This window comes from Pelodiscus sinensis, chromosome 1 (genome assembly GCF_052426305.1).
Source record: "Pelodiscus sinensis isolate ZL-2025 chromosome 1, ASM5242630v1, whole genome shotgun sequence".
NCBI classification, from domain to species: Eukaryota; Metazoa; Chordata; order Testudines; family Trionychidae; genus Pelodiscus; species Pelodiscus sinensis.
This window is the reverse complement of record NC_143052.1, coordinates 114,371,705-114,386,563: the sequence shown is the minus strand read 5'-3', so window position 1 is coordinate 114,386,563 and position 14,859 is coordinate 114,371,705. Positions and strand designations below refer to the sequence as shown.

The 14,859-nt window shown below is 42.7% G+C and overlaps 1 protein-coding gene across 1 annotated transcript in view; it reads right to left on the bottom strand.

The window, feature by feature from the left end:
* Nucleotides 1–14,859, bottom strand: part of DERA (deoxyribose-phosphate aldolase) — an 84,201-nt gene that overhangs the window by 46,365 nt on the left and 22,977 nt on the right. Inside the window, exons 4-5 of the mRNA XM_006130270.5 lie at nt 12,660–12,755; nt 10,410–10,544 (exon numbers count right to left, since the gene is read on the bottom strand). Of these exons, the coding sequence (XP_006130332.2) occupies nt 10,410–10,544; nt 12,660–12,755 (231 nt within the window). The remainder of the gene's footprint in view (nt 1–10,409; nt 10,545–12,659; nt 12,756–14,859) is intronic.

Sequence of the window (14,859 nt, the reverse complement as noted above, 5' to 3'; positions counted from 1 at the left end):
CTGTTTCTATATGAAATTAGTGCTGGAATGAGTTCACTGATTCACTAAGTACATATGTACTTTTTCCCCTAACTCTAGCAAGGAGGATACAAGAACATGTCTGTAATAATTATCACATATGTAGAGAACGATTGTTATAGGTAAACTTGTTGGTGCCTTTGATCCTAAAATATCCTAACACACTTTGCAACTTTATAGCTGTGGGTGGGGAAAAAGGTACCCAACTGGCACAAGTCCTACTGCAATATAGTAAAAAGAAAAGAAGTTCTGATCACAGATTTTGGGACAAAGCCCTAGCCCCATAAAAAAGGCTTTAGTGTTTACACAGAGCAGACAAGAGATCGTTTTAAGGTTGCATCCAAATGACTTGCACAACAGGCTTCATGATACTCTAGGGCTGTGTCTACACTGGCCCCTTCTTCGGAATAGCCATGCTAATTTAGAACTTTGGAATAGGGAAATGCACGGGGGATTTAAATATCCCCCGCGGGATTTAAATAAACATGGCCGATGCTTTTTTTCCGGCTTGGGGAAAAGCCGGAAAAGAGCGTCCAGACTGGCACGATCCTCCAGAATAAAGCCCTATTCCGGAGGATCTCTTATTTCCCTTTTCCAAAGTTCTAAATTAGCATGGCTATTCCGAAGAAGGGGCCAGTGTAGACGTAGCCAAGTTGTTTTCATGATATTCTGAAAACATCCACTCAATGTGCAGAGGCAGTCAAAAAAACAAACAGAATGTTAGGAATCATTAAAAAAGGGACAGAAAATAAGACAGAGAACATCTTATTGCTGCTATATAAAACCATGATACACCCACACCTTGAATACTGCGTACTGATGTGATCGCCTCATCTCAAAAAAAGATATATTGGCATTGGAAAAGGTTCAGAAAAAGGGCAAGAAAAATTATTAGGGGTTTGGAACAAGTCCCATATGAAGAGAGATTAAAAAAGACTGGGACTTTTCAGCCTAGAAAAGAGGAGACTGAGGGGGAATATGATAGAGGTCTATAAAATCATGACTGATGTGAAAAAAGTGAATAAGGAAAAGTTATTCACTTCTTCCGACAATATAAGAATGAGGGGTCACCAAATGAAATTAATATATAGCAGGTTTAAAATAAACCAAGCAGTTTTTCTTCATGCAGCGCATAGTCGGCCTGTGGAACTCCTTGCCAGAGGAGGTTGTGAAGACCAGGACTTTTTCAGGATTCAAGGAAGAAGTAGTTAGATTCATGGAGGTTAGGTCCATCAGTGGCTATTAGCTAGGATGCGTGGGAATGGTGTCCCTAGCCTCTGTCAGAGGCTGCGAATGGATGACAGGAGAGGTATCACTTGATGATTCCCAGTTCTGTTCGCTCTCTGGAGGATCTGGCATTGGCCACTGTTGGAAGACAGGATACTGGGCTAGATGGAGCTTTGGTCTGACCCAGTAAGGCCATTCTTACGTTCTTAAGCTATATACTTCCTAAAGAAACAGGACTGAGCTGACCATACCAAGCCCTGAACTCATGGTTTCATGGTGTCTGGGCTTTGTATGCAGTAGGGTTTGCCACCAACAATGTGTAGCTGTTCTTCAGCGTCACCAGTCCCATCAGTAAGGAAATGCAGACAGGGTGTAGCCATTGATATTTTAACCACTATAATGCCTGTACACAGGAATTTCTGGGTGAGTGTGCTTTTTTTTTTTGTGGTAAATACAGAATGCAAGGGTGTGAATGCACCCATCATGGTCCCTCAAGTAAGTAGGAAGATCAGCCCCAAACTTCGCCCAGCTGGTCAGAGCATGGGGGAGGGAGGCTTCACAGCGTGCTGCTCCTGCCTTCCCCTGGCTGGCCGGAGCATGCTTACTTGGGGGACCACAAGGGGAGTTTTCATGCCCTGAGCATGCGCACACATGCACATGCACCCCAACCTGACCACGTTGTTCAGATTTGCTAGAGAGGGTGAGGTGACCAATGTGGTTAAAATGCCAGTGACCACCTCCTGTCTTGTCTACGCTTATGATCCTTTTGAGATAACTGGTGCCACTGAACCAGTTATTAGTAATGGTGGAAAACTTCCTTTTTTTGGGGGGGTCAAAAATGTCTAGCATAGAAACAACATTCCTGTTTCAGATGTGAAGCTTAGACCACTACACTTCTCCACAATGACTGGATGAGCTATGAGAGAGGAAACTTCTGACTGCCGTAAAAAAAAAAAAAACAAAAAACCCAGCCAATCAAACCTCATTAACTCCAGGGAAAATTGTTAAGTGTAGCATCCCGACACACAGAGTTATATCTTTATTAAAAGCTGTCACTTTCAACTCAGCAAAGACTCAAAGTATAAACAATCAAAGGGGAGAAAAAGAATCCTAGCCTGTCTTTCAACCTTGAGATTTGAACCAGATCATAAGCTGATGTAAAACAACATAGCCCCTTTGACTGTTGTAAATTGGTAGCACTGAAGTCAACAGAACGTTTCAGTTTACACCAGCTGAATATCTGGCATGGAAGCAGAGTCTGTGCTGATGGCTAGAGCCCTGCATATCCACAGATAGGGGAACAGATACCTCAGCAGGGCTTCCCCCCACCCCATCAGGCAGAGGGGATGTGCCTGGGCAGGCCCCTGCACTGCTACCAGGGAAAGGGTGTAAGAAGCTGCATCCTAAATCTCCCTGAAAGAGAGTCTGAGTGCCAGGCCTCCTTCTCCTCCTCCCCGCTCCCAACCTGGTGAGCACTGGCCTGTGGAGCCACGGCCCCGGATCCCTGCTGCCTCTTACCACCAGTGCCTGTTTTCCTGCTGCCTGCCTCTTCTTTGCATGACCATGTGGACTAGATGAGGAGTAGAGCTTGACGGATGCAGATCCGCATTTTTGTATCCGTGCAGGGCTCTACTCATGGGAATACAGTGTGGCATGAGACAGCAGCAGCTTTGTCAAAAGATTGAGATCCTCAGTAAGCCAGCTCAATCTTAAAATTTTCTATGGCCAGTCCAAGCATTTTAATGGATTTGTGGCTCAGTCTATAGTATCTTAATGTTGTCCAACCCCCTTTTAAGAAATTTCTTCTTTTGACTGACATTTCCTCTTTGGTTAGTTGGGTGGTGTTTTAATCTTCCTTTCCTTTCCTCTTATAGTTCTCTTTCCTCCATTTCCATTCCTCGCCCATCTTCTTAACATGAGCCTCAGCACATGGCTGCCCCACAAAATCTAGACAAGTTTTAGAAGGTGAGCAGGTAGTGATCTTATGGCTGTCATTCTGCAAATTCATGTCCGTCCATAGCCTGTTAACAACGCAGCTTCCTATTACCAAAGCCAAGGAAGCCAAGGGAGATGCAGGCAAATCTGAAGTAGCATTTTCAAAAGGTGACAGATCCTTCAGTTCCTTAGTGGCATCCAAGATGGGATCCTTTCCAGAACCGCTACTGGGGAGGGATTTGGGGTACCTTACCCTTATGGAGTGAGGCCTACAGAAAACGATGCTTCAACTATAAGGGTACATCTACCCTGCGGCACTGTTTTGGGATACTACTGGTATCTCAAAATAGCTATTCCCCGCATCTTTGAAATAAACCTGTTATTTTGAAATATAAAGAGCTTGCTATTCTGACGTCCCTGTAAACCTCGTTCCACAAGGGTTAAGGGATGTTTTGGAACAGCAAGTTATTTCGAAATTTGCAACTGTGTAGACAGCACCAAATTATGAAATAAGCTCTTTTGATATTAACTCAAAATAAGATATGCAATTTACGTAGGTCAAATTGTGTGGCTGATTTCGAGCTAAGGGTGCAGTGTAGAATAACCCTAACAGAGCAGCTAATGATGGGCTCATAATTACCTAGACCGAATTGGCAGAGACTAAGCAGCCTGCAGCATGAATGCAGCATCTTGGCAGGTTCTGAGTTATAGAGCTCAATCCCATACACTTACTGATGTCAATAGAGAGATTCCCATTAGCTTCAGTGGACCATGGATCGACTCCCTAATTTTTGACACATGGCCCGGCCCGTACGGTTGTATAGTGTTCCATTTCTGCAACCTATTGTTCTCACAAACAAAAATGTCACTTGTCTTTCATTTATGATATTCCAATGGGTGAAAAAAGCAGATAATTAAGTACACAATGCCTTCTGAAAAGTAATACCGTGTTACCAGAAGACTACTGGAGAAAAGCTAGACATAAATCGTAATTTTTTTAAAGTAAATCTGATTTATGGATTTATTTCCAAACCTCAAATAAAACACATCATAAATTTACTTTTATAATCCACAGATTTATAAAGAAGTTTAAAAATTGTTAAAGAGCAGTTTTAGACAATTATACTTCAAGTACAATAAATAGGTTCAATAATGAGTAAGACTAGGTTTAAAATAATTCAACTGGATGTTCACTAAAATGCTTAATATAACATTGTCCAACAACTTTTTAAACAAAGTCATAAAAAACTTTAAGAAAATACAGTTTTCATCTATCAAGATGACTTTAATTACCCACCATCGGTGGTGGGGGGATGAAAAATACATAAACAGAAAGATCTAGTTTGCAAAATAAAAAAAAATAATATAAACCACACATATTTATTGTCAATAACACCTGAAGTTTTGAAGAATCACACCATGAGAAAAGAACCATAAAAATACACTGGGGCTACAAGTATATGCAAAGGTTCTGTCATTATTATAAAGCACAAGAGGAAAGCGGTTGTGGTTTATGAAGTCACTGGAACAAAGATGTATTTACTGTCCTCGCCACTACTTTTCAATTTTATAAAACACATGGGTCCTACTTGGAAAGACTTCCTTAGCCCTTTTTCTAGCTTCCTCAAATAAATTGTCCAATGCAAAAAGCTTTATCATATCTAGCCATTAGATATAGCTACTGTGTGGGTGGTGGTATAAATCATATATATGTCTGTAGAACATTAATCCTATATACTGAACATCAGCCTTGCAACAAAATTTCTCCTCACCCCCTGGAGTCACTTTCCTTCATGGATAAGTTAAATGCCAGAGTTTCTCCCCCTCTGTTAACATCATCATCGTCATAAGAGTGGGAGAATAAATTTAGTTCCTTGGATAGTCCTCTTTTCATGACAAATATGAGAGGCAACAGTACACGTGGATATACTTTTCTACATAAACTCTTGGCAATCTATCAGTGATAACTCAGTTACCTCCACCTCGGGGGAAATCAATCACAACTATTTATTTTTGAAAAACCTGCTTTCTTCAAGCTTGCCACAATACTTGGTGTGGATACAAGAAATGAATTAAATGAACTCGTAATCTCATTTGTTTATTTTTAATCCACTCCACCAGCCCCTGTTACGGCTGAGTGCTCTTTTCCCATGACTTCTGTTCATACATAATTGTCTGTCACCACATGCAGAAAAAGCTGATACAGATCACGTTAAAATATCCACCCCACAGTTTCAGTGGTGCCAGTTCATCCTGTTTCATTGAGCCAATCCTCAAACCTGCAACTTCCAATTAACTTCAATAAGAATCAATGGATTTTCAGGCCAGATGGGACCACAGTTGTCACCTATTCCAGTGGCTCTCATCCTTTCCAAACTACTGTACTATATCCCTTTTAAGGAGTCTGATTTGTTACTGAAGAATGGCTTACTTTCTCATTTTTACCACATAATTATAAATCAATTGGAATATAAAAATTAGACTTACAGTTCAGTGTATAGTACACAGAACAGTATAACCGAGTCAGTGTCTGTAGGAAATTTTAGTTTGTACTGATTTCACTGGGCGTTTTTATGTTGCTGTTGTACAAGTTGGCAAATATCTAGATGAGCTGATGTATCACCTGAATGACCGCTGCAAGGGGAGCTGACGACCTCTGCACGTCCCTGGGCAAGATACAGGAGCCAGCTCTGCCCTCTAGGAAGGGGCAGCCTCAGGTAGAAGGGGCAGGGCGGCCAGCCCTCAGCACCAGCTGGAATGTGGTGCAGCCCCCACTTGTGGAGCCTCCCAGAGCGCCTGGAGATCTGGCGGTGATTTAAAGGGCCCGAGGCTCCAGCTGCCGCTGCTGTAGTAGCAGCAACAGCAGCTGGGAGCCCCAGACTACTTTGAATTGCAGGGCCCTGAGGCAACTGCCTTCTTTGCTCCCTCTCTCGGTAGGCCTGATCTCTGCATGCCCCCAGGAATACACATACCCCTGGTTAAGAACCACTGACGTAGTCTGACTTCCTGCATAATTCAGGTCACAATTTCATGCAGTAAAAAGAATCTGCCCATTGTTTCTTCTTTGATGTCCCTTTTCATAGCCATGTTCAATATACTTTCTGTTCTATTATCAGCTGATTACATGGGTAACTGGGTGACCCTTGTTCTGAGTAGTCTGTCTAAAGCCTGCCCATGCTGTGACCTTTGAAGCATGGTAACTGCAGGCATGATCAGAAACAACTTCAAGCCCTGTTCTGCACATTAAGCAAAACAATTCCTGATGACTTTTTTAGGCACCAATTGTAGCTACTCTTGGACAGTTTGGTGTTCCCTTGTGGAAAAGACTCTGTAACAGTCAACTGGGTTAGCCTGATATGTGCTCAAGACCCCATCCTTTCTCCTGCTCAAGTAATAATGTGGAGACAATCATGTAGAACAGTGGTTTTCAAACTTTTTTTCTCATGACCCAGTTGAAAAAAAGGTCTGGTGCCTGTGACTCAACATAATTGGGATCTGGGATTGGGCTGAGGACAAGAACTTTGGGGGGGGAGGAGGGGTCTCTGGTTTGGGGAGTGTCATGGCTGTGGCAGAAAGGGCTTACCTTGAGTGGCTCAGGGAGGGTGTTAACGCAGGCTTCCTGCCTGTCCTGGCACTGCAGACCATGCTGCACCTCAAAAGCAGCAACCCAGAAGCAGCCAGCAGCCAATGGGAGTGCAGCTAGTGCTATCTGCCTCCCCATTTAGGAACCGAGCCTGCTGTCAGCTGCTTCTGGAGCGCAGGACAGTCTGCAGTGCCAGGATAGACAGGTAGCTTGTCTTAGCACCCCCAGTGGTCACCTGCTTACCCTGCAGCAATGAGACCCAGTGTCTGACATTCCACAACCCAGTACTGGTCACGACCCATAGTTTGAAAACCACTGATGTAGAAGCACCCATTATATGCAGGTTCTCTGCTTGGCCATACAAAAAAGGCATGTGTGGATGGGGAAGAGGGAGTTCTTTCGAAAGAAGAGGAAAGCGGAGAAAGCACAGCTGCCCTGTTGGCCATTCCGTCCATGGTAATCACACCTTACATGCAAAATAGCATCCAATCAGTGCAGACACTATCTTTCAAAAAAGAAGATTGCTTTTTTGATGCACTTGTGTGTGTGGACGCTCTCTTTCGGAAGAATTTTTTTCGGAAGATCTTTTCCAAAAAAAGGTTCTTCCAAAAGAAGCCTGCAGTCTAGACATAGCCTGAGTTCTTATAGTTCTCCCTGCAATGTGAAACTCCCTTAGGAGGACTGTTGGTGAATCAGGGAGTCCCTGGTTGTGGCTGAATGGAGTAAAAGACAGTAAATAGCCTCAGAACAAGTGTGGAGCCACAGGGTTCTATTGTGCAGATGGCTTAAGCTTCCAGTACAATTAACAAGAGGGAGAAATCTAAGTTAACACTCTTTTCTTGCTCCCTAGGTAGAAAAGACAAACCCTGCCTGGATGTCAGAACTGTCTATCTGAAACAACAGGAGGGAACCTTTTGAAAATCTTACTCTGCTGGACAGATCCCATTCAGCGGGGTTTTCCACAGAAGGGCACAATCTGAACTTTTAAAGATGAATTTGTTCATATCTGATAACTAATTAGCTTTTTTAAAAAATTAATCCTTTTGAGTTTTGGAGCTCTCAAGAATGTTTACTAGTGGAAATATATTAGTCACCTTATCCTCTAATTATTTGGATCCATATTAGGATCCAACACAAAACTACTATACACTGGAATTTGGTCAGATAGTTAAAAAAAAAAAAAAAAAAAAAGAACTTGGATTAATGCCATTGATATTCATCATAGAGTAGCTTTTAAAAATGTTAACTCTATTTAACATTAAGATTATTCACGATTAGTTCCAGCTGTATACTTGACCCTATAAAAAGTTATAGAAGACTATGCCCACTACATTCCATACTGCAACTGGCTCAGTTTGTGTCTACACTAAGCAATTTCTAAACCATGCAGGAAAGGTGCTACAGAATCACATCTGAACCTAAACTAGTGCCCATACCATTCTGACAAGAAGTCTAGTACATCTAATCTTTGTTGTCTGGTCATTCAAAGGATAGGTCTACACTTACAAAATGCACTGTTTTAGAAAATGTGCTAAATACTATTTGGAGCCTATTGTAGTCATGCATGTCTGTGTTTAAAAAAATGTGCTAGCTGGCCATGAGAGAGGGATTATGATTAACCACAACCAGCTAATTAATACATCAACAATACAATGGTATTAGTCTATTCTATTCTAGAAGCTAAGTCATGATTAACTTAAAATGGTACTAGCTCAATTTCTAATGTGATACATTTCCACAGTGCCGCAAAGACATAAGCTGGCTTTTAAAATGGTTTCACTTAACACTGTTCAAATTGTGCTAGACTCTTTCCAAGATCAGTTTAGCTTCATAGTAGCATAGACAGGGTATTAATGTCTCCCAACTCACTAAGCAAGAACACCACAAACATCAACACAACAAAATGAGGTTTCAGATGGCATTTGAATGATGATTATTTATATTTCCATTTATGTCCTGAGAGCAAATACGTTGTGAACAGCAACTGTTTGAGCTTTTTGCTTTCTTCCCCAGGCCTCTGTGTGTGTGTGGGGGGGGGGGGGGGGGGGGCGGTTCCAAAGGGTGAGAATGCACCCCCCATGATCCTCAAAGTAAGCGTGAGCCTGGGGCGGCGTGTTGCCCCAGCATCCCTCCCCCATGCTTCAGCTGGCTGGGGGAAGGCAGAGTAGCACGTTGCCCCAGCCTTTCTCCCCTGTGCTCCGGTTGGCTGGGGGAATGCTGGGGCTGATCTTCCCCCCTTCTCCAGGAGCGAGGCTGGAGGCAGGGCTGGGCTGCAGGGGCTGAGCAGCCACCAGCCCCTTCCACAGTTTGCACACCCCCCTCCCCAGAAATTCCTGTGTACAGGTCTGTTCCCAGTGAATGTTCTTCAATCTTTTACCTGAGGTGTGAGGGGGAAAGGATCACCTAGTTACCATGGCTATTTCAGTCCTGTTGTTGTTATTTATGATTTGTATTGTGGGAGCACCTGGAAGCCTCAGTCATGGAGCAGGACTCCACTGTTCTATGCAACTGGGAGCGAACAATCTAAGTAAGACTGCCAACAAAGGTTGAACAATCATGCTGCTTTTGTGACATAGATGTCAGTGCACACCAATCAGAACTGAGATCACCAACTTACTTACTGCATCTGAAATCAAAATAGCCATATTGAAAGACAGCCAAGCTGATGCCCATGATCTGGGTTACTGCATATATTTGAGTACAAGCTGGTATAAGTGAAGTATATTGTGAAAGAGATCAAGATACATAAACAAGTTAGCACAAACTTAATACTCATGAAGAGACAAACATTGGCATGTTGAAATTGATGGATTTTTAGTCCAAGGCTAAAAGTTAATTGAAGGATGATGGAAATGAGAAAATTATGGTATGTCACCATGATGATTACATTTCTTTAACCAAACTCCATTATTGTATGTTCTTTTCTGAAGTGTTCTCAGTGAAGGTTATTAGTGCTGCATTGTAAAACTAAATGAAAATTTGATTCCAAGACAAGGATGTGTTGTTTACCTTTACATGGAGATTAGCTATAGGACTATTGTCAGCACTTAAGGCAAACCATTCACAGTACATTAAGGAAGAACCAATTAGAGTAGAAACCATCTTTAGTATTATTACACTTACTAATTAGAGAGAGAGAGAGAGAGAGAGAGAACACCAGTAATAATATGAACTGTAAATCTGTACCCTCAACTTCGGAGAAAAGCAATTAGAAGACATCCATTTTTGTCAAGGACCAAAATGCACATTTTAACGAGATACCATCTACACTGACAACCCGTTTGGGTATTTTTTTAACCATTCTGTTTGTGAGTAATTAGACCATCAGCATTCACTTTTCTTCTGTTTCACTTTAACTATGCAGTAGTTGGGAAATCATTTTTCAAATATCTCCTTTTATAAACCTTTTCAAGTCTAACACACCTTAAAATAGCCTGAATTTTCACCAAGTGGTAAGCATTCCCGCCATCTGAAAATCAGTCTCTTTCTGGGTGTTTCAAGCTCAGCACCCAAAAAACCAGAGATACTCAAATCACTAGTCATTTCTGAAAATCTTGGCCCACAGTGGCAACCAAACATCACATTCTGCCATCACCAACATGGGCATAAAATAAAAGTTGGCTCCTTAGCTTTAATGAGTGTTTACCTTCCCACTGTCCAGTCAGCACAAGGGTTCTGTTAATTACAATGTCAATCTCTCTTGCACCATCTTCCACCGCAATCCTAATCTCTTCTAATCGGGTTTTCAGTGAAGTCTGTGCAGCTGGAAACCCAGCTGCCACTATGAAGAATGGAAGAAATAAAGCTGTGATGCAAAGGCTTATATATAAACACAATTGTTATTAAGGCATATAAAAAGTCAAGCTTTTCTTTTTTCCCTGAAAGGGAAGTTACTCTACAACCCCAGTAAACACTGAGGACATGTCTACACTGGGGAGTTATTTTGAAATAACTCCCCTTATTTTCTAATAACAAAGGTGAGTGTCCACACTACCAACCTCATTATTATGAAATAATGGGCTTGTTATTTTAAAATAATAACTCCTGCTTGTGAAGAGAAATAAGCTTATTTCAAAATAGTTATTTCAGGAGTTCCAGTGTAGACATAGTTTCAAAGGCCCACAAAGCACCTACGATATCCCCCACCTCATCTACAGGAGTACTAGTTCTTCCCTTGAGTTGTTTATTCAATGATTTGCTCAGTTTTAAATAATTCCTGCAAATGGATTTTTTCCCCCACTTTCCTTACAGCTATTTCCAATTCAGCCTGGTTAATACATATAAATCCACTGCCTTCAGAGGAGTTCTGCCTGCATACACAAGGAATGAATTTGACTTAATGTGTGAAATAATCTTTGATGTGTACATTCTTCAGTCCTCCCAAATTCTTGTAAATAGTATTTGAAAATAAGTGCATCTAATATGAGCAAACAAGAATCACAATAGGTAAAGTTGCATGCAATCACACACTAGTCAACAGCAGAGTTCCCGTTAAACTGCACTTCACAGGCAATTAATCTGCCCCTCCCAGAGGCTGAATGACTGGGGGAGGAGGCTGCTGAATGGCCTGTGAAGCTATACTAGGTAGCTCAGAGGGAACATTGGTCAACCGTTTTAATTTTTGTACTTAACATAAAGATGACTTGAAAAGGAAAAAATAGCCTTATCCTGCATTCACTGTGCTACTCCCTCTCCCTCCTGCCTCACCATTATGATGTAAAAAGAGAGTCAAGAAAAGTTCTCTTTCCCTCTTAAAAATCATGCACATGTTTTTATGGTGTTTTTTCAATCCTAAATTTCACACTGTCTCCTCTCTGTGGTGCCTGGAATAGGGATACGAAGGACAACTATCCAATAAGCAAATGCTTATCAGATAGTCAACAGGATAGTCGACTAGTAACTTCCTCCTCCCTTGCTGCCTCTATCAAAAAGAGGCAGCAAGAGAGCGGGGGAAGAAAAATGTTTTTTTCAAAGCGGCAGCACCACTGGAAGCCTGGGGGCCAGACCCCAGGCTCCACATGGCACTGCCATTTTGAAATGCGTGTGCAACCCAGGGCCAGCTGGGGTGTCCCCAGGCTGCATGTGGCGTTTCTAAGCAACAGCACCAGGTTTAGCCCAGGATCAGCTGTGGACTCCCCTGCTGACCCCAGGCTCCATGCAGCACTACCGCTTTGAAACACCCCAGGGACTCCAGTGTCAAGCTCCTCACAGTGTTTCAAAGCAGCAGTGCCTCGTGGAGGCCAAGGTCAGCAGGGCTGTTGCTGCACTTCAAAAGCCAAGGCACACTATTGATGCAAAATGAACCAACTATTTGATTAGTCAATTAGTCGATACTTAACATCCTTAGCCTGGAAAACTAGTGAAATGTTGACAACATAAAGAGTCAAAATTAAAGTATTTTTACATGGATCGGCCCTTGTACTTGCACAGACTTCAACGGGTGGAAGGATCCACCTGTATGCAATCTAAAAACTGAGCTGTTAAGCAAGGAAGGGATTTGTATTCACATCGCTTAAAACTCTGATTTGGATTTGTTGATGTTAACATCTATTCAGCTTTAATAACTAATTCCAGTAGGGAATAAAAATGTCTGTATAAAGATTAGTTATCCTTAACCCTTCAGTTCAAGCATGAGCTTAACATACAAACCTCAAAGTCTCCCCAGGAGATCTTCCTCCAGCAAAACTTAGATTTGACAACTAAAAACGTCACATTCCAAATTCTTCTTAGTGAAAAACAAGGAGGATCTTTCCCCTCTCCCCCAACAAAAAAAACCAACAAAACCAAATCCCACAACCCATTCACGTATTCTTACACATCTTATAAAAGTAAAAAGGGCATAAGCCCACTGGGAAAAGAATCTATCAAATAATACTCATAAAGAAAAGACACTTACCTGAAGCTACTGGTATGTTACAACCAGCAGCCTTGAGTGCTTTAACAGCATCAGTTACTCTTGCTGGATACACACAAACAGCTGCTGTTGTAATACCTGCAAAAAGTTACAATCCACTGTTTTACTTATATATTTCCATGTAATATTCATTTTCCCCTTGTCCACACTATGACCTTGTGGGCACTAGATTTCTTTCTTTTTTTAAAAATCTCTTACAACCACCAACTGATCTCTGCTGGCTGTAGCAATCATGAGCTCTCTGATCACAGCCAGGCTCAGGTGGTGTCTAGTAGTGTTACCACCATGTCTGTGAGCTCTACCCAGAGAACAGTGGGGCTACATCAGTAGTAGCTCAATTGCAGATACAGTTTAAGGCAGGAGTTCTTTAAACCAGTTTGGTTGAGATTTATTATGTCAGAAACTATGATAACAGAGTATCGTAAGGGCCTAGAGCACAGCTTGACCAGCATGGGATACAGTTTGTGTTAGCATAGTATCACTGCATTTCTATTTCAAATTTTATTCTCACATCCTAAGAAAATTTGCCTCATATTTAATATATTTTTTAAATGTATATAGGGTTAGAAAGAATTCTTAAATCAGAGCTTAAAAAGGTATTGGGAGGAGTTCTTATTTCGTGAATATGCCTTATAGTGAGGGGATGATACACCACTATGTTGTTCTAGTTTTTACACAGTACACCGGTGTTGAAAACAATGGGATAATACCTGTGTAAAACTTATCACTACGATTCATCAGCCAGGCTCCAAATATTTACCTTTGTGCGTTTGACTTTGTTTGAATGTTACAGTTCAAACAAAGCACCCAAATCATGTGGCATTGTAAAAGAGTCTCCTGTATCCGACACATCCATGATATTAATATTTCTGAGAAGTTACAATATTCAGCACTGTACAGTACCATGTATGAAAAGGTGCCATTTTACAGCTATCATTTAATAGAAATTCTGCATGGCCACATAAATGCCTTGACACTTTACTCCAGCCAGCATTGGGTGTAACATGGAGACTTATATTGAGGCCCCACTTCTGCAACATACTTTGGGAATGCCTATGTCACAGCCAGGTGGTGTGACTCCAAGCATGGGTAGAAAGACTTGCGGTAGCTCTGCTTAAGTTTGGGCATAGGCATGAGTAGTAGGGGTGCGGTAGCATCCCCAAGTGTTGTGCCTCCTGGCCACATGTCCCTGCCATGCAGCACCCTGGCTGCCAGCACCACTACTGCCCGGAAGCTCCGCCTCCTGCCCTTGGGGGTCTCCGCATGCCTCACATGTGAGGTCCCACCCAGCTGCTGGGACCAGGGTCCTGGCTGCCAGCCTCAGCTCTAGGGGTATGGACAGGAGTGGGGCAGGGAGAAGAGTGCAGTTCAACAACCCCACGCCAAAAACTGTTCCAGTGCTACTGAGCTAGCATGCTAAAAATAGTAGCATGGAAGCTGCTGCAAGGGCTGCAGCTCAGCTAGCTGCCTAAACTTAAACCCAACAGGACAGTTGGACTTGGACAGATATCCTGAGCCGTTGTCCATGCAATAGTGTCCACACTACAGGTTGGAACTCCCTGGTTTGGCACCCTCGGGACTTGACAATTCCTAGAAAAGGGAGTTTGCTGGAGCAGGGGAGATGAGGGCTCTCCCAGGAGCTCTGGCCTCCCCACTGGCTTTCCTCCCGGCTGTTGCCCTGCTCCTGGACCCAGAGGTTGGCTAGCCTGGCTCTGCTCCCAACCCAGGGGCTAGCTGGGCTCTGCTTCCAGCCCCCAGCGGCTGCCAGGCTGCCCTGCCCTCCCAGCCCCCTGCTGGTTTCCCAGCAGACTGCTGCTGGGGCTCTGGTCCAGGGTTCTCTGGTCCAGCAACATCCAAGAATCCCAGACCAGAGAGGTTCAATCTGTACTATTTTTAGCGCAGTAGCTCTACTCAAGCTAAAACAAATCTCTACACACCCGGGGAATCATATCTCCCAGCTGCAGTGTAGACGCACCCTTATGGTCAAATCCTGACGCCACTGAAGTCATAATTAATAGACAGGGCTAGCTGTTATTTTGATCCCTCCCTTAGTTACTGACATAATTTAGCAGCAAACATAACGTTGAGGAGAGATTAAAAAAAGCCTGTTGTTTTACAACACCCCTTCATGTGTCTGCACAAAGGACAAGATCCTGGAGCCACACAGCATAACATCAATCAG